At 36.3% G+C, this 20793-nt stretch overlaps 1 protein-coding gene and 1 non-coding gene across 2 annotated transcripts; both read right to left on the bottom strand.

The window, feature by feature from the left end:
• Positions 1–8893: 8893 nt before the first annotated feature.
• LOC107140784 (regulatory factor X associated protein) lies at positions 8894–15527 on the bottom strand. Its single transcript, XM_015483965.2, has 4 exons — positions 15456–15527; positions 14665–15336; positions 12359–12466; positions 8894–10741 (listed from the first exon to the last, which is right to left on the bottom strand). The coding sequence occupies exons 1-4, from the start codon at positions 15525–15527 to the stop codon at positions 10631–10633; spliced, it is 963 nt and encodes a 320-aa protein (XP_015339451.1). The 3' UTR covers positions 8894–10630.
• Positions 15528–16354: 827 nt separating this feature from the next.
• Trnaa-ugc lies at positions 16355–16428 on the bottom strand. Its single transcript has one exon. It is a non-coding gene; the product is annotated as a tRNA-Ala (tRNA).
• Positions 16429–20793: the final 4365 nt, after the last annotated feature.

Genomic DNA, 20793 nt, shown 5'->3' with positions numbered 1-20793 from the left:
GAATGAGTTCAAAATTCTTGATGCCCTTCAGAATGGGTAGTGCTTGTGTGGGCAGGGGCCCAATTGCTAACAAAGCAGGAAATATTCAGAGAAGTGAGATACTGGATAAACTTTATGACGCCAATGTCTAGCACTAGTAAGCAAAGAACAAACTTTATTTTGCCAAGAACAAACTTGATTCTTTATTGCTGGCACAAAGAGGCAAACAAGAAATAGAACAGACATGGGAAACACAGTAACATCATCTCTCATCAGAGAAGTATGGGGACACTCAGGTAAGAGATTGATTTTTCTTAGGCATTTTCCTGGCTCTAGGGTCCACTAATTAGGACAAGAGAAAGGTATGATGTACATACCATGAGGGATAGTTAGAAAAGTCCACTTTTGGAAGCATAATAGGAGCTTGGAAACAAGGGTCTCTGAACACGACCCCTCTAAAAGCAAACTGAAGTTTCCATATTAAGACAATCTTGGCTGATCTTGGGAAACATGGATCTAATACCTGGGGGTTCCCTTATTTTCTGAAGGGAAATACTGCTGTGACAATGACTTTCACTAGTCCCCATGAGTTTCTGCAGATGTATATCTAATCGATATGACAGCGCAAGTATAGGTTTGCATGCAAAATTTAATACAATCATATTACCCTAATATATGGCAATAAATTTTGTGGAAATATTTGATATTAACTGATATACTAATATTAACATATCTTATTAGCTTTTCAAAGACAACCAGTATAAAATTTTATTAGTGATGTCTGTGATCTTCACTTTGAGAACAGTAGATTATTTAAGGTGCAACTACAGGAGGAAAACAAACAGAAAATCCTTCCAGTCATAATTTATTTGGTTGTTTTCATCTGATTTCTGTTTTTGTTTCCATGCTGCTTATACTCTTCAGTCCTCTTATTCCCAAGTTAACAAATAGCTCATGAAAACCAGCATCTGTTCTTATTGAATACATCCTAAGAAAAGCCATGTGCTTTTGTTACTAGGGTAAAGTTATGAAGAGGACAGACCTATTTATACTGCTGTAGTAGACAATAACAAGAAAAGCTCATTTCTAATACTTTAGAATAATACAAATGATTATTTGAAATACTGTATGATAAGGATAATAGGGGTAAATAGCCCATCTCTTAACTGAAAGGTGAGATCAACTTACCTAATTATTAAATATGTCAAATATTTTCATTGAATGTTTAAGAAAACACTTGGTGACTTCAAACTCCATAACAGCAGCATTTAACCCAGACATTTTTCTATGTGAGGCAAGTCTGTTAGACAAATGATAGTTTGGCCCATTTTCAATAATATTGCTATGTGAGCACAGGATTTAACGTAACCACAGTATCAGCTGTTACGAGTATAATACTCATATACTCATTGTCCACCTAGAGCATTGGTTGTTGTTAAGGATAACATTCATTTTCTTGGCTAAAGAAAGAAATGAGGGAGTAATGTGATAAAGAGTACTAAAATTTCCATATTAATTAGTTATATATACTAAAGGAATTAGGACTATTTGTCAATATCCATATTAATTATATTTTCTAATTCTAGAAAAGGGAATGGGAAATTATAAGTCAGGGATCATTTCAAAGATACTAAATTGAGACTTTTTAAAGCAAGACTAGAAACCCTGAAGCCCTAAAAGAAATGTTGCACACATTGAGAAATATAAAAATTTGAAACTGTTATGGCAAAACACAATACACAAAAGTAAACTTTAGATTTGGGAAATGGGATACAAATGGCAAAGGGTTCATTTGCAGAATGTTTATCAGACTTTATGTGCATTGAGTAGGAAAAGAGAGCCTAATGGAAAAGTGGGCATAAGCTACGACAAGACAATTCATAAAAGAGCAAATCCAAACAGCCAACAAGATGCTCTCATTTACTAATTGTTCTGGGAAATCCTAATAAACATAATAAGTAGCAGTACATATTCATTAGAAAGGCCAGAATTAAGAAGAACAGTTAACTCCTTCAGGTAAAGATATGAGGAAACTGAACTGTCCCTCTCATTGCTGGCAAGGATATGAAGTGTTAAAACTCTTTTTTGGAAAAAAGGAATATAACCACATCTATTGGCAGGAAATTTATATAATCCTCATTCAGCAATCCCATTTCCGAGTGTCTTTTGCAAGGCCATGAAACCACCAATACACACCAGGACTTAAGGACATGTAAAGATGTTTGCTGCTGCATTGTTTACAGTGTAGAAAACCACACCAGTTAATGACTACCACCATTGAAATGAACCGAATGAACAATGGTACACGCACATCAGGAGATGCTTTGCAACCATCTGAAGAGTGATTAAGATCTGTCTACACAAGGGACTGCCACATGTTACTGGTGCATAAAAAGCAATTCATGGACCAGAATGTATAATGTGCCCATATTTTAATGAAACAATGACAATTCTAAATGTGTATATATGTGTTTATATAAAATTAAATGAGCATGGGAAAATACATACTGGGTTGTGACAAAGATTACCTTGAAGTTGTGTGATATGTGGAAGGCAGGATAGGTAAACCAAAAAAAAAGAAAAACAAAACAAAACAACATGGGGGATCTGGAAAGAAGCTCAGAACATGATTATAACTGGTATATTTAGTGTTGTATTTAATGTCATAGTACATCTATTGTTTGTTTTTGTTTACCATCTATTGAAATGCCTATTATATTAGAAACCAGGCACTTATTTAAAAGTGTAAGTGTTTACTTTAGCAACAACATATCAATATGGAAAGATCACCACTTTGGGAGGTAGATTGATGTTCAAATCTTGGCTCTCCTCTAACAGAACTGTTTTACAGTTACTGTAAACTTCTCCGAGTTTCTTTCCTCATCCCAAAACAGACAATAATACTTGTCATAGTTTGAGGTTTAAATGAATTAGCACATAAGAAATTAATTTCTAAAGTAATATAATTAGGGTTAGTTTAAATAAAATTCAACTTCTAACATATTGCAAAAATCAAGGCTTAATATGTAGAAAAGATTTATTCTGGGGCTGGGATTAAGCTCAGTGGCAGAGCACTTGCCTAGTTCATGTGAGGCACTGGGTTTGATCTTCAGTACCACATAAAAATAAAGGTATTGTGTCCAACTACTATCTATCTATCTATATATATATTTAAAGCTTTATTATATATATTTAAAGCTTTATTATATATATACTTAAAGCTTTATTATATATATACTTAAAGTTTTCTTCTTACCGTCCAGTGATAATGGATATATCCTCAGGATGCAAGGTGCATTTTCATATTGCACTGACCTCACTGCAATGATTACAATAGTATGTAATAAGTAACCTGGGATGAGAGAGCATCTAAGTCCAGTATCTGTGCTATCTTAAACAACTGATTTAAACTCTGCAATCCTGCTTCTGTATCTATAATAACAGTTGTGCATGCATTATAGATTGTTGCAAAGAGCACCTAAGTATGTAGAATTGTTTGGGAAACTATAAAAGTCCTAGGAAACTGATTTTTTTTTTCATGTTGTCTTTAACTTAAACTTTGTGCACTTTCAGTAGGGAAGTATGCATTTGGGACCTCAAGATGGATGGTAAGACACTCTGGGTGAGGAGAGGTTTGTAGTTTGGATATGTAATATCCCCAAAAGGTCATGTGTGAGACAGTATAAGAATGTTTAGAGGTGAGGGGCTGGGGTTGGGGCTCAGTGGTAAAGTGCTTGCCCAGCATGTTGTAGGGCACTGGGTTTGATTCTGAGCACTGCACATAAATAAATAAAATAAAGGTCCATCAACATCTAAAACAATTTTTTAAATGTTTAGAGGTGAAATTAGTTTATTATAGTTGTAACCTAATCAGGGAACTAATCTACTGATATGGATTAATGGGTTGATAACTGAATGGGCGTGGTGGGAGAAGGTAGGTCACTGGGCCTTTGGGTTTGTATTTTGTCCCTGGTGAGCAGAGCTTTCTTTCTTTGCTTCCTGATTACCATGTCCTGAGCTGATTTCCTCCTCCACACCCTTCCACCATGTTTTCTGCCTCACCTCAGGCACAGAGAAATGGAATTGGCCATCTATGGACTGAGATCCCTGAAACAGTGTGTGCCAAATAATCCTTTCCTCCCCTGAAATTGTCAATGATGAAAAAGCTGACTGAAATGGGGGTTGTATGAATCTCACTACAAATATGTGCACATATTTGCAAAGGAAGATTCATTAGTAAAAGCTTATTTTTTTTTCCATAAACCCAAACAGAAAGCAAAGGAGAAATAATTATTAAGTACAAGGTGTTTACTCTTCAATTTCTGGCACAGTTTTTAGTTTGTAGTATGAAAATATTTTTGAAAAGATTCTATGTGCATGGTAAAAATTTAAGTAGTATAAAAGGTTATTTCAACAAGATTGTCTCCTGACCACCCCTGTGGCCCTGTCCTCCTACCCAAACCACCAGTGCCCCCAATATTCTTTTATGAAAGCAACTTCCAATTCTATATACATGTATGTCTGCATGCATATCCAAATTTTAGTAACAATAGTCATAACTCTACAATTTGCCTACTTATGAATAGCAACTAAGAGTTTAATTACCATCTACTTACCATTCTTGGCAAATATTGAGACACACTTTTTTGGAAGGACACCTGGTTGATTGCCTTCTTTTTCTCCATAGTAGTTTGAGCTGACTATTCCTGAAGCAAAACTACTATTTTATAGTTTTTTTCTTTCTTGCCATTTAAAAAAATAAATTCCTACATACTCTAGAACTGCTGGTTAATGAGCTGTAACAAATTGCCATGGGCTTCCTCCTAAGTGAGCCTTCCCTGACTCCCCTTCTGTCATTAAATCCTTTGGCTTTGTTTATCCAATGCTCTAAGTCAAATTCTTCCAGAAGCAGACTAGGAAGGGTCTTTAGTTGAGCAAAGGGCCAACTTAATTGATATACATTGGTATAAAGTATAATAAAAATTGGGGTAGCCATTAATTTATTGTAATGAGTACTATTTACTGTACCTTCAAGCCCATAGTTTCCTTAAAAATCTCTTTTATCCTCTCTCTTCCTACACTTGCACTGCAATATCACAGAAACCTTTAGTCCCTGTGGGTCTCATTCATTCTCTGCTCAGCCTGAACTCTCATGTCCTATTAAGTACTGTTAAAAATACCCTAACGCCCTCATCCTCTCTGTCAACTAATTGAACTCTAGATCAAACCTATAATTTATCTTTTCTACTATCACGGCTGGGTAAGTCTTGTCAAATAATATTACCATGACAAATTTATGGCTCCCAGGAGTCCAAGTCTTTAATGCCACTTGCCACTTCTTTTACCTACAATATTATTTGGGGTACAAATTTGGCTGGCTATACTAACAACAATTATGATAGACATTAAAATGACCATGGGTGTTAATAACTAGAATCAACAAATGGGACTTACTCAAACTAAAAAGTTTTTTCTCAGCAAAAGAAACAATAAGAGAGGTAAATAGGGAGCCTACATCCTGGGAACAAATCTTTACTCCTCACACTTCAGATAGAGCCCTAATATCCAGAGTATACAAAGAACTCAAAAAATTAGACAATAAGAGAACAAACAACCCAATCAACAAATGGGCCAAGGACCTGAACAGACACTTCTCAGAGGAGGACATACAATCAATCAACAAGTACATGAAAAAATGCTCACCATCTCTAGCAGTCAGAGAAATGCAAATCAAAACCACCCTAAGATACCATCTCACTCCAGTAAGATTGGCAGCCATTATGAAGTCAAACAACAACAAGTGCTGGCGAGGATGTGGGGAAAAGGGTACACTTGTACATTGCTGGTGGGACTGCAAATTGGTGCAGCCAATTTGGAAAGCAGTATGGAGATTTCTTGGAAAGCTGGGAATGGAGCCACCATTTGACCCAGCTATTCCCCTTCTCGGTCTATTCCCTAAAGACCTAAAAAGAGCATGCTACAGGGACACTGCTACATCGATGTTCATAGCAGCACAATTCACAATAGCAAGACTGTGGAACCAACCTAGATGCCCTTCAATAGACGAATGGATAAAAAAAATGTGGCATTTATACACAATGGAGTATTACTCTGCATTAAAAAATGACAAAATCATAGAATTTGCAGGGAAATGGATGGCATTAGAACAGATTATGCTAAGTGAAGCTAGCCAATCCCTAAAAAACAAATGCCAAATGTTTTCTTTGATATAAGGAGAGTAACTAAGAACAGAGTTGGGAGGAAGAGCATGAGAAGAAGATTAACATTAAACAGGGGTGAGAGGTGGGAGGGAAAAGGAAAGAGAAGGGAAATTGCATGGAAATGGAAGGAGACCCTCATGGTTATACAAAATTACATACAAGAGGAAGTGAGGGGAAAGGGGAAAAAAAAACAAGGGGGAGAAATGAATTACAGTAGAGGGGGTAGAGAGAGAAGATGGGAGGGGAGGGGATGGGGGATAGTAGAGGATAGGAAAGGCAGCAGAATGCAACAGACACTAGTATAGCAATATGTAAAACAGTGGATGTGTAACCGATGTGATGCTGCAATCTGTATACGGGGTAAAAATGGGAGTTCATAACCCACTTGAATCAAAGTGTGAAATATGATATGTCAAGAACTATGTAATGTTTTGAACAACCAACAATAAAAATTAAAGGGAAAAAAAAAATGACCATGGGTGGGAGGAACAATACATTCCATTTTTCTTTCAAGTAAGTAGTCCCAAAACATCCCAGGCTAGGGCTGTGATTCTGTTCCCTGAGGCCATCCAAGCACACAGTTTCCTTTTATCTTATTTCACTTTCCCCAGTGAGTGACCATTTTGGCCCATGGATGATCTACTGCTTTGTCCACATTCCAGGCAGCAGGATGGAGGAAGAGGGGAAACTGGTTGCTTTCTCTCTTTTTAAAGGTACTATCTGGAAGTTGTACTCATGGCTATTGCTCAATATTCCACTGGCCAGAATTTATTCATGCCACATCCAGCTGCAAGGACCACTGAGAATATCTTTAAACAAACAACTATTTAAAAAATTGAAGTTCAAAACATATACTGCAAAGGTAAAAACCATAAATACATAAACGACTGGACTTTCACTAATTGAATGTGAATGCATAAACAGAATGCGAACAACAGAGTAGCACCAGAATGCTGGAAGCCTCCTGCCATATGGAACCACTGTCTGTGATCTCAGAGCACAGTTGCACCTGCATTTCTATTTTATTAAGTGGAATCATGCACACATTATTTGTGTCTGGATTCTTTGGCATGATATTAATGTGAGAATTGTATTTTATATATTATTGTTGCAGGGCTTCATTTCCAACCAAAAGTGCACTACCATTAAAGCAGGCTACCAGCTGCTGGTTACCTCTCTCATTGGCTTTAATGTAGCTACTGAACATTTTTTCTATAAAGTCCTTTACCATTTCCTGTTGCCCATATTAACAGATTATTTCTCTCCCAACTTTGCTGGAAAATGGAAGTTGTGAATTCCTCTATGTTTTTTAACTATTTTTTTTTAGTTGCCAATGAATCTTATTTATATGCCATGCTGAGAATCAAATTCAGCGCCTCACACATGCTACTAGGCAAGCACTCTACCACTAAGCTACAACTCCATCCTATTCCTTTGTTTTTATTACAAGTATACACATCCATACTTATAAAATTTCTTTTAATCTAATATGAAGCTGGCACAGCATCACTCCTGCCACATTCTGTTAACAATCATCATAGGGTATGCACAGATTCAAGGAGGTGAAAAAATAAAATCCAGTTCTTAATGGGTTACACTGAATAAGAGCAGGTGTGAGGGAGCCTTGTACCTGGCATTCCTAGCCCCAAAGCATGGGCAAAATCACTTAAAATCATAGTAATCATATTAAGATCTATTAGAAATAATGTTACTGTTTTAAGCCACCATATTTTTTAGTGACTTGCTATGTAGCAATAACTGTAACAATAAAGTGTATGGATTACCAACTGTAACGTGAATGCTGTGTTAATAAACCATCCTAGAATTATGTCCCCTACAATTTTTAGGATTTATTATTGCTTCATAATCTACAGGTCAATAGGATCATTCTGCAAATCTGAGCTAGGCTTGGCTGATCTTGGATGCATCAAACTTATTTGCAGTAAGCTGTCTTGCGGGTCAGGCTATTACCCTAGTTGTTGGATAGAAGTCTAAAAAAATAGGTGGAAGTGTTTAAAACCTTAAGAAGTCTACTTGTGGCTGGTTCACTGTTATTTAGTCTGAATTAACTTGGTCAAAACAAATCATAGGTCAGTCCTCTAGATTTAAGGGGTAGGAAAATAAATTCAGTCTTGGTGGCAGGAGCTGCAAAGTCATGAGTACACAGAAGGACACAAAACTGGGGACTAAATAAATTTATCCCAAAGAAGAAAAAAACTTTATCACTTTCATAGTTTCACTTTTATCAGTTTCATAGTTTCATAGGAAAAAATTTTTCAATGTGGTAGGCAACAAAACTAAATTGTATCCGAAAACTGCCTATTCTTAATTCAAAATAGTAAAGGGACAGCTACTTTATTCTAAAATATATCCTAGGATGAAGATTCCGAGCCATTCAATGAACTTCATTAGGGTTTAGCAACAGTAATCATCTCAAGGCTCTACTCACTACATATATTTCATCCTTTTTCACTCAGCTTTCACTGGTCTATTACTTTTCCTCCTTTCCTGTTCCTCTTATTCCATCTGACGAAGCAAAAGCTGATTTTTTTGTTCCACCATAAAAATTAACTTAAGCTCTAAGGATTCAATAGAGCTCCCAATAGTGTCAGTACAATAACAAATAGGAAGTATATTTCTCTGCATAAAAAACCAATGTGAAACAATTAAAGAAAATAGACAAATAAGACAACTGAAAAGGTCAACAACTGAACTTTAATGATATAATTTTGGCAAAAGTGTTTCTGCAGATATTTAAGTAGAAAACATACATAAAAATGAAGAAAAACATTCTTTCTCCCCATAAGTGCTTCTTAGAACAGCTATGACTAACTTTAACATAATATATATCTCAGAGTTAAAAAACAAGAAACTAACAAATTTTTGCAAGTTCATCTTGGGACACATATATTTATTATTATAATATCTCTTGATATTTGATTTGTTATTTTTATTGGTAGCTTTGCCTTTTCAAAGTTTTCCTAGGAGAAAATACAAAAAAAAAAAAAAAAAGTGTTCAGATTACCCATCATTCTTTAATAGTACTTAGGAATAACACAGTCTTAAAACACAGTCTTAAAATAGCTAAACATCAAAAACCATTGATGAAATGTTGAAGTGCTGTTATTTTTAGATTCTTCTTTTTGAAAAGAATCTCTTTTTTCATTTTCTTAATGAAAAATAAATATTAAGATTCGTTTGTCCCGGCATTGGGTTGAGATATATCTATACTATTCATAAATTCAACACATAAGTTATTAAATAACTTTCACTTACTGTGTACTGTATCACTTTTTTAAAAACAATTTTTTAAAATTTTTATTTATTTTTTAGTTTTGGGTGGAGACAATATCTTTTATTTTTATGTGATGATGAGGATTGAACCCAGTGCCTCACACGTGCCAGGCGAGTGCACTACCATTTGAGCCACATCCCCAGCCCCTACTGTATCTGTACTACCTTTCCATTTCATAAAAGGGTCTTGTCTAATGGGAGAGCAACACTAATAGGTAACAGAAAAGTGAGAAGCGAACTTTAGGAGATGCATTCATTCTGGCATACTTGAATCTTTCATGTAGGTTTTACCAGACCATCTCTTTTTTTTTTTTTTAAATGTTTATATTTTAGTTGTACACAATACCGTTATTTTGTTTATGTATTTTTATGTGGTGCTGAGGATCGAACCCAGGGCCTTGCACGTGCTAGGCAAGTGTTCTACCGCTGAGCCACAACCCCAGCCCACCAGCATATCTCTTAATTGCACAGACAAATAATGATCAATGATAACTTTCCTCAGACGTATAAAACATGCTTACCTCTCTGTCAGCTCCAATCTTAACTGCAAAGAAAGATTATTGTCAGAACCCAATTCTAGGTGCTCTAACTACATCATATCTTTACAACTAGCTATCTTAAGTGTTTCTTAAGAGAAACATCATTAGCATTGCTGGTAAGATAATTTTTAGTTGTGTGGGACTATCCAGACACTGCAAAACATTCAGCATTCTTGGCCCACTCACTAAAAACCAGCAATTTAAGTCCACTATGACAACCTAAAAAACATATGTCCAACTACCTTTTGATGAGAACCACAGAGTTAGATATTCCAAGATTATTACCTGTTAACTTCATGACTTGCACAGAAAGTAACTGGCTTCATTATCTTCAGTAACAATGACTGAAGTGGAACATACTTTTAGAAAAACTTTTGATTAAATGCTACTCTGGGGAGATAAACTGATATTTTCAAACTCATGTTCATCTGAAAGGATGCAAAAAGTGCAGTACTTATTTATCCCCAAATGCACACATACATTTACAGGAAAATGTTTATATTCTACTGGCATATCTTACCCAATTATCTTTAGTATAAAAATATGTTCATCTATTACAGTAAGAGAAAAACATGTTGAGGATCCTGATAAGTTTCCTCACACAGATGCTCCTGGAAACTGCTGCTGTCTTTGCTCCAAAACTTGCTGATTTAATAGTTGCTGCTGCTTCTGCAAAAACTGCACTACTTCTGGACTTCTTAGTAATGACTTAAAGAAAAAAAAGAAAAAAAATTATTAAGAATGTTACTCTTATGTGGTCAGATTGTATTCATGCTATAGAATTATTCTGATGTGTCCCTACACAACATACACTATGTTTACAAAATTAAACATGCCTTAATCAAACTCATTGTTATAGCTGATGGACTGCAATCAAGCTGCAAACTAATAATAAAATCTGATGTGATTTTGGCCCCAAAAAGTTAAAAAAGAAAAACCAAATAAAGTGGGAATATTATCATTAAATATTTTCACATTTTATGAATTATTTTGTATTACTTTTTATTGAATAGTTTGATTTAAAAAGTATTTGTAAAGATAGTCCAAAATCTTATTAAGTAAATGTACAATTATCTACTAAGCTGTTATGATACTTCTGGACATTTAAATTGTTTTTTGACTATTATTTTACTACTTGTGATAAATACATTCCGGCATTCTTCTTACACTTAACTTTATCCATATTTAGAATTTACTTTTTGCAAAAATGTTCATATTAGTTTTGATTTGAGTCAAGAGGTGACCATTTTAGACTCCTGATATATATTGCTTGACTGCTTTGTAAAACTGCTATACCAACATAGGACAACAGAATGTCAGTGCCCATTTCATGAAATCTTCACCATTATTGTGTGCAATTATTAAATAATTTTCACTTACTGTTTACTGTTTCATTTTATTGATATTGACTACCTTTCCATTCCATTTAATAGTAATACTTTTGTTTTTTATCTTTTGCAGTGTATTGAGGCTAAAGGTTTTTCCTCATCAAATTATGTGAATGTTTTTGCCAGGCAGGGTGGGATATGCCTACAATCCCAGCTACTTGGGAGGCTGAGATAAAAGGACTGCTTGAGCCTAAGTTCAGGAGTTTGAGACCAGCCAGAGTAACACAACAACAATGCTATCTCAAAAAAAAAAAGAAAAAGAAAAAGAAAAGATCTCAACCATATTAACCACAGACTTTTATATTTGTGGCAATTATTTTTTTCCCTTTGTTACTTTGCATTTTGATTTTTACTGTTTTTGACTACAGCATTCACTTTTATGGATCAAATTTATAATCTTTTTTGTTATTTTGTCTTTTAAGCTAGAAACACCTACTTCCAAATTTTTTAGATAAAATCCCAATTCTATTTTTTAAAAATTTTAAGACTCAGGAATTTGGTGTACAGTGGATGGGTATGTTCTTTTATGACCTCAAATTACTAATATTCCAATAATTAGTGAACACTCGATCCTTTACTATTTACTTCTGATTCCTTCTATCAAATTTGCAATAGAGATCTGTATTAAATATTGGCTTAATCATACTTCAACATTAAAGCATTATTCCATAAACCTCAGAAAACAAGGAAAGTCTCTTTTAGAATTCTATCTTTCTCAGATAGTCAAAGTTTAGTCATTGAAGAAACAGAATTAAAAGTATTCCTGCTCTTACAGTCCTCACGGCATCTATGAGATTCAATGTGTGCTGGCAAGTGGCAAAATACAATTTTGGTAGCCGGTTAACAAGTTTTAAAATCTCAAACACTAAAACAGTTCCACTTACAACAAACAACTTTCATTAATAGATTTGCAGCTACTACACAAGCTGATTCTTACCAGTCTTTTCTGATTTAACACTTGTTCTAAAAGAGTAGGTCTTGCAGGACGATCCCCAAAAGATCCTGTTCTTTGTTTGACAATAGAGAGTATATTGTCTGGACTTTCCTGGGATATGATAAAAACAAACAATATTAATAGTTAACAGCATAATAACCCACAACGGTAAGCATTTCAGAGATGTAATGAACTGATCTTTGCTTCTCTTCCTTTTGCCCAGTTCCTGTGAAACTTTGGGAAAGCCTCTCATTGTCATAGGAGAGGTGCTATGGAAGTTAACTATATCTCCTCAGTTCTTCCCCTCCAGGATTTCAACCTGGATTCTTCTGCATGTTGAAGGGGGAAAAGTTGGGGTAGGAGGGTGATGAGTTACTTCAGAGCTATCTTCATTGTTATAAAAAATGTCAAATGGAATTGAACATTCTCCTCATATGGAGCTATCTGGGCCAAGATACAGAGTCTGCCTGCCTTTGAATGAAATATATGAACTCAGAGGCAATTTTACACTGCTAATGAGACACTGGATAGTTTTTAGCCCAATTTATAACCAAAATAAGGGTGAGGCAGTAAAACATTGCTTAAACAAGCAAATGATAAACAGCTTTCAGAATTCAGTAGGAGTCACTAGAGGGAAAAAAATAAATTGGTTTGAAAGTATTAGAGAGTACTGGCATAAATAGTTTCTTGCCACTGATATAAATAAAACCAGTAAGTCCTATAATGATGCCATTACCCTCAGATATCAAAATCTAAACAAAATCAGCATACTTACTAAAAATATATACCTCTAGTTACCTTAGAAAATCTAAAGTACTTAACAATTTCCCTGGCATAACAAAATACTGTTCCAGTTATCTGAAGCATTCTGACTCTCCTTTTATGGAGCAGTATGGGAATAAAAGTGAAGCTCTACAATTAGACTGCTTATGTTTGAACACTTGCTGGCTGTGTGACCTAGGCTAAATTACTTACCCTTCATGTGATTCAGTTTCCATCCATGTAGTACAGAACCTACCTCACTGATGAAGAGTTGTGAGACTCCACTTATAGCCTAGCACAGAAGAAACAGCCTCCTTTCTGGCCTATACACATTTCCTCTGCAAAGCCTTTCCAGAGTATCTCAGCCTTCAATGAGCTATTCCACCTTAAATTACTATAGCAGTACTATGGTGGCCCTTATTATATTCTAAATGGCTATTTTCTTTACACTTGGTTCAACAAAGATCAAGACATAGAGCTTTTATAATCTCCTCAAAACTGGGGAAGTGTCACACAAGAAAAGACAAATGGCCTAGTATTACAGTAATTAATTTTCCTCCCTAAAAAGACAAAACAAAACCCATGCAAATTATTTTATTTTATTTTTAAAGAGAGAGAGAGAATTTTTAATATTTATTTTTAGTTTTCGGCAGACACAACATCTTTGTTTGTATGTGGTGCTGAGGATGGAACCCCGGCCGCACGCATGCCAGGCGAGTGTGCTACTGCTTGAGCCACATCCCCAGCCCCATGCAAATTATTTTAAAACAGAGAAATTATTAAAGTTCTTTTTGGGGAGGGGTTATGGATTGGGAGATGCTAATTTACTATCTATTTGTCCTTTATACATTTCCCCTCACACTATAGTTGTAAATGATGGTAATTCAAAACAAAAACAAAAAAACAAGTAAACAAAAGCAGCCAAGGATAAAATACTTCCTTGAAGAGGAGTATTATCTTTTCTCTGTAAAGAATTCTGAAGTGTATGGGTACCTGTGGAACATATAAGGGACAAACCTGATTCCTTTTACTAACTTCCATTCTGTACTAAGTAAGATGATTGTTTAATCCAAGATCTGGTAAAATATATTATTTTACAAGAATAGAGGTGGGTCTAGGATCTACAGGGATCCTGAACTGTATGAATTTGTATGCAACATTAAACATCTGTATATGTTTGTTTGTTTTTCTGGAACAGTCTTCATTAGGTTTTATTAGATTGTCAAAGGACTCCTTTTTACCTCTAGTAAGTGCTGAGGACAATTCCAAAAGATACAATCCCAAATGCCATAATTCCAAGTATTGAACTTCCAAGAGATCAAAATCACTTAAGCCTAAGTTCTCTAATGTCTAAAATCCCCAAAATAATAATTCTGAAAAGTTAAAATTCCAAAAACCATAATTCAAAAGGGTGGCACCACACAAAAAAATGATGTGACTGCAACCTCGACCCATCCAGGAATAGGTGGGCATGTCCTGGCAATAGGGTTTTCGTCAAGTGTGGGGTCTCTTCTTCCATCTCCCATTCCCCAGGACCCCAGCAATACCTCCAGTTTGACGTTTCCCGCGCTGCCAGATGAGGTGGCCCCACCACAATTCAGGGCCTGGTCGCTTTTCTTCTTTTTGTACTTGTCCTTGTACATCTTGTTGCGGTGTTTCTTGCACATCCACGGCTTCCGCTGTTTGGCCACTTGGCTCGTGGTCTCATTGCAGCCCTCGTAGGTACAAGTCTTGCTCATGTTGCCCCCGCCGCTGCCCCGTCTCCGGGTTCCCCCGCTGCAGCTCTCGCCCCCTGAGTGTGTCTCCTCGTCCTCCAGATCCTCCAAGCTGGCTGTGCTCTCGCCTCCCCCTGGGGGGTCCGAAGTGTCCAACAGGTCCGCTTCATCCTCCCCTGCGTCCTCCTCAGCATCCCCTGACACTTCACACGGGTACCCAACCGGCTGTCCCACTCCGACGCTGCCCGACGGGAGCGGGGCCTGCCGCAGGACGCTCTCCGCGGAGGCCTCGTCCTGCCCTCCACATGGGTGCATCACCAGCAGAGTGAACTGAGAAGCCGGGGCCGCGATGGGGGCAGCAGCCAGGGCCGCGGCTGCAGCAGGGGCGGGGGCCCCGGGGCAGGGCACGCCGCCTCCGGAGCCCGGCCCCGCGCCCTCGGCGACACCCGGCACCTCCGTGCTGCTGAGTCTTGGCCGGGGTCCAGGACCCCAGATTTTCAGCACCTACGGAGGCCAACGGCACTTGACAAACCAGAAGACAGCCAAGCCACAGGAAAAGGCGCTAGGTCCGCGAACGGACCCCGACTGCGTCTGCGCAGCACTACGCTCGAGAGCGTCCTTACGGCAGCGGCTCTCGGAGCTCGGTGTCTCTGAGGGCGGGGCCGAATGGCAGCGGGACCTGACTGACTGCGCATGTGCGGCTAAACCCAAATTCTCTGGCGGGAGCCGCTGAAACAGATGCTGAGGTGCCTGTGCTGCCGTTGAAGCGTGGTCAAGTAAGGCAAGACCACGCTTTTTGGCTGAACTTATACTCTATTTAGAACGTCTCAAACTGCTTTTCTATTGGAATTCCACTATGTAAATTAAGACACTTCCTGAACATGTTTTTGTATGTTTCATAGTGGGATTGATTTTAATTCCATTTTCAAATCTTTCCAGGGTCCACATTACATTTTTTTTTTTTAAAGGGGAGGTGGGGGGCGGGGGAGAGGCCTTTATTTATTTACTTACTTATTTTTTATGTGGTGCTGAGAATCGAACCCGGGTCCCGCCCGTGCCAAGCGAGCGCTCTACCGCTGAGCCACAATCCCAGCCCCACATTACATATTGTACACATCTTTGTTATGGAACGAGAGCTATTTATTCAATTTTCACTATTCATGTCTAGCTCCTCTAGGGCAAACGCTGTAATTATTTCTAACTCTGAATTCTCTACCATATTCCTTTTAGATGGGTTTAGTATTACACTGATTTTTATACATTATAATTACTGAACAGATTATTTTTCTTAAAGAATTGTCCGTTTGTCACTCTGATCCTGCTGGAAGTTACTGCATCTCATGGTTGGATTAAAATGATGAAGTGTGAGTTTGTCTCTATCTCTTCTTCCTAAAAGGTTTATTCTGCTGCTGCCCTCTGTAAGCCTATCATGTTTTCTAGCCAGTAGTAGAGATTTTATCTCTCTCTCTCTCTCATATATATGTATATGTGTGTGTATATATATATATATATTTTTTTTGTGTGTGTGGTACTGGGGATTGAACCCAGGGCCTTGTGCATGCAAGGCAAACACTCTACCAACTGAGCTATATTCGCAGCCCTCTTTTAAGTTTTTGGGTTTTTTTTACTTGACAGTAGAGTATTTTTGACATACAAATATAGAATAAATATAACTTGTTCTAATTGTTGTGGCTGTACATGATGTGGAGTTGCATTGGTCGTGTATTTATATAAAAGGATAGGAAATATATGTCTGATTAATTCTACTGTCTTTCCTATTTGCATCTCCCCTCCCTTCCCTTCATTACCCTTTGTCTAGACCAAAATCAAGTCTAATCTTCCCTTTCCTTGTTGTGGGTTAGCATCCACATGTCAGAAAGAACATTCTGTCTTTGGCTTTTGGGGACTAGCTTATTTCACTTAGCATGATATTCTCCAGTTTCATCCATTTACTGGATGAAATGAAAATGTCATAATTTCATTCTTCTTTATGGCTAAGTAATATTCCATTGTGTGTATATATATATATATATATATATATATATATATATACCATATTTTCTTTATCCATTCATCTGTCTGAGGGTACCTAGGTTGGTTCCATACTGTGATCTGAGCTGCTATAAACATTGAACAGCTGCATCATCATAGATGCTGATTTTAAGTCTTTAGGGTATATTCCAAGGAGTGGGATAACAGAGTCAGATGGTAGTTCCATTCCAAGTTTTCTAAAGAATCTCCATACTGCTTTCTAGAGTGATTGCACCAATTTGCAGTCCCACCAGCATGTATAAGTGAACCTTTTCCCCCACATCCTCGCCAACATTTATTGATGCTTAGATACTTCANCGCTTAATTCACTTAGCATGATATTCTTCAACTCCATCCATTTACCTGAAAATGCCATAATTTTTTCCTCTTTTATTGCAGAGTAATACTCCATGGTGTATATATACCACGGTTTCTTTATCCAGTCATCTTTTGAAGGATATCTAGATTGCTTCCATAGTTTAGCTATTGTAAATTGACCTGCTGTAAACATTGATGTGGCTGCGTTACTATAGTATGCTGATTTTAAGATCCTTGGGTATAGACTGAGGAGTGGGATAGCTGGGTCCAATGGTGGTTCCATTCCAGGTTTTCTAAGGAATCTCCATACTACTTTCCAGATTGGTTGCACCAATTTGCAGTCCCACCAGTAATGTATGAGTGTGCCTTTTCCCCCACATCCTTGCCAACATTTACTGTTGTAGGTATTCTTGATAACTGCTATTCTGATTGGCATGAGATGAAAGCTTAGAGTAGTTTTGATTTGCATTTCTCTAATTACTAGAGATGTTGAACATTTTTTCATATATTTGTGATCAAATGTATATCTTCTTCTGAGAAGTGTCTGTTCAACTCCTTAGCTCATTTATTGATTGGGTTGGGTTTTTTTTTTGGTATTAAGTATTTTTTAATATTTAGTTTTTAGCTTTATGTGGACACAGTATCTTGATTTTACATTTATATGGTGCTGAGGATTGAACCCAGTGCATGCTAGGTGAGTACTCTACCACTGAGCCACAACCCAGCCCCTGGTGTTAAGTATTTTGAGTTCAGTGCTCTATCAGAAGTGTGTGTGGCAAAAACTTGCTTCCAAAATGTAGGCTGTCTCTCCACCTCATTGACTGTTTCTTTTGTTGAGAAGAAGCTTTTTAGTTTGAGTCCATCCCACTTATTAATTCTTAATTTAATTTCTTGTGCTATAGGAGTCTTATTAAGGAAGTTCGTTTCTAAGCCCACTTCTTCTAGTAGGTGCAGAGTCTCTGGTGTAATCCTAAGTGCTTGATCCATTTTGAGATGAGTTTTGTGCAGGATGAGAGATTGAGGTTCAATTTCATCCTAGTACATATGCATTTCCAGTTTTCCCAGCACCATTTATTGAAGAGGCTATCTTTTCTCCAGTGTATATTTATAGTGCCTTTGTCTAGTATGAGATAACTATATTTATGTGAGTATGACTTTGTGTCTTCTAATCTGTTCCATTGGTCTTAATATCTGTTTTTGTGTCAATTTCATGCTGTTTTTGTTATTATAGCTCTGAAGTATAATTTAAGGTCTGATATTGTGATGCCTTCTGTGTCATTTTTCTTGATAAGTATTGCTTTGGCTATTCTGGGCCTCTTATTTTTCAAAATGAATTTCTGACTGCTTTTGCTAGTTATATTAAGAACATCATTGGAATTTTAGTAGGAATTGCATTAAATCTGTATAGTGCTTTTGGTAGTGTAGCCATTTTGACAATATTAATTCTGCTTATCGAAGAACATGGAAATCTTCTAAGGTCTTCTTTAATTTCTCTCTGTAGTTTTCATTGTAGAAGTATTTCATTTTTTGTTAGATTGATTCCCAAATATTTTATTTTATTTTTTTGGGCTATTATGAATGGTATAGTTTTCCTATACACCAATGAAGACTCAGCTGATTCTTCTTTGGTGTATAGAAACACAACTGATTTATGGGTGTTAATTTTATATCCTGCTACTTTGCTGAACTCATTTATGAGTTCTAGAAGCTTTCTGGTGGAGTTTTTTGGGTCTTCTAAATATAGAATCATGTCATCAGCAAATAGGGATAGTTTGAGCTCTTTTTTTCCTATTTATAATCCCTTTAATTTCTTTCTTTTGTCTAATTGCTCTGCCTAGGATTTCCAGGACTATGTTGAATAGGAGTGGTGAAAGAGGGCACTCCTGTCTTGTTCCAGTTTTTAGAGGGAATGCTTTCAATTTTTCTCCATTTACAGTCATGTTGGTCTTGGTTAGCATATATAGCTTACCAAGGTATGTTCCTACTATCCCTAGTTTTTCTAGTGTTTTTAGCATGAATGTATGCTGAACTTTGTCAGATGCTTTTTCTGTATCTATTGAGATAATCATGTGATTCTGATCCTTAAATTTATTGATGTGATGAATTACATATATTGATTTCTGTATGTTGAACCAACCTTGCATCCCTGGAATGAACCCCACTTGATCATGGTGCACTATATTTTTTAAAAAAACTTTTTTTATAACTTTATTTTATTTATTTACTTTTTATGTGGTGCTGAGGATCGAACCCAGTGCCTCACCTATGGTAGACAAGTGCTCTACCACTGAGCTATAGGTCTAGCTTAGCACTGTCTTTTAAATATATTTTTGTATGCAGTTTTTCAGTATTAAGAATTTTTGCATCTATGTTCATCAGGGATATTGGTCTGAAGTTTTCTTTTCTTGATGTGTCTTTGTCTCATTTTGGTATCAAAGTGATATTAGCTTCGTAGAAGTTTGGAAGGATTCCCTCCTTTTGTATTTCAAGGAATAATTTGAGGAGTATTGGTGTAAATACTTCTTTGAATGTTTATAGAACTTGGCTGAGAAGCCCTCTGGTCCTGGGCTTTTCTTTGTTGGAAGGCTTTTGATGATGTCTTCACTTTCATTGTTGGAAATTGATCTGTTTAAATTTTTTATGTCTTCCTGATTCAATTTGGGTAGGTCATATATCTCTAGAAATTTGTTGGTGTCTTAATGATTTTCTATTTTATTAGAGTATAGATTTTCAAAGTAGTTTCTGATTGTCTTCTGTATTTCACTAGTGTCTGTGGTGATATTTCCTTTTTCATCATGAATTTCAGTAATTTGATATTTCTCTTTCTCTTCATTAGTTTGGCTAAGGGTTTGTCAATTTTTTATGTATTTTTTTCAAAAAAACAACTTATTTTTTGTTGCTTTTTGACTTGTTTTTCGGTTTCAATTTTATTAATTTCAGCTCTGATTTTAATTATTCCCTGTCTTCTACTGTTTTTGGTGTTGATTTGCTCTTCTTTTTCTAGGGCTTTGAGGCGTATAGTTAGGCAATTTAATTGGTGACTTTCTATTCTTTTAAAGAATACTTCAATGCAATGAACTTTCCTCTTAGAACCACCTTCACAGTGTCTCAGAGATTTTGGTAACTGTTTCGCTATTCTCATTTAAGTATATATATTTTTATTTCATCCCTGATTTCTTCAGCTGTCCATTGGTCATTCAACAGTGTATTATTTAAGTCTCCAGCTTCTGTTTATTATTTTATTATTGCATTCTAATTTCATTCCATTATGATCTGATAAAATACAAGGTATTATTTCTATTTTTTTTTTTGTATTTGTTAAGAATTGCTTTGGGGCACAAGATATCATCTATTTTAGCAAAGGAGTCATGAACCACTGAGAAGAAAGTGCATTCAGTTATTGATAGATGAAATATTTTATATATGTCTGTTAAGTATAAATTGTTAATTGTATTTTTTATTTCTGTAGTTTCTTTATTAAGTTTCTTTTTTTAAGATCTATCGAGTGGTGAGAGGTATATTAAGGTCACTTAGTATAATTGTGTTGTGGTCTATTTGGTTCTTGAAATTGTGAAGGGTTTGTTTGATGTATGTAGGTGCTCCATTATTTGG

The sequence above is a fragment of the Marmota marmota genome, unplaced genomic scaffold, assembly GCF_001458135.2.
Source record: "Marmota marmota marmota unplaced genomic scaffold, marMar, whole genome shotgun sequence".
Classification (NCBI taxonomy): Eukaryota; Metazoa; Chordata; class Mammalia; order Rodentia; family Sciuridae; genus Marmota; species Marmota marmota.
This window is presented reverse-complemented; position numbering and strand designations above follow the sequence as displayed.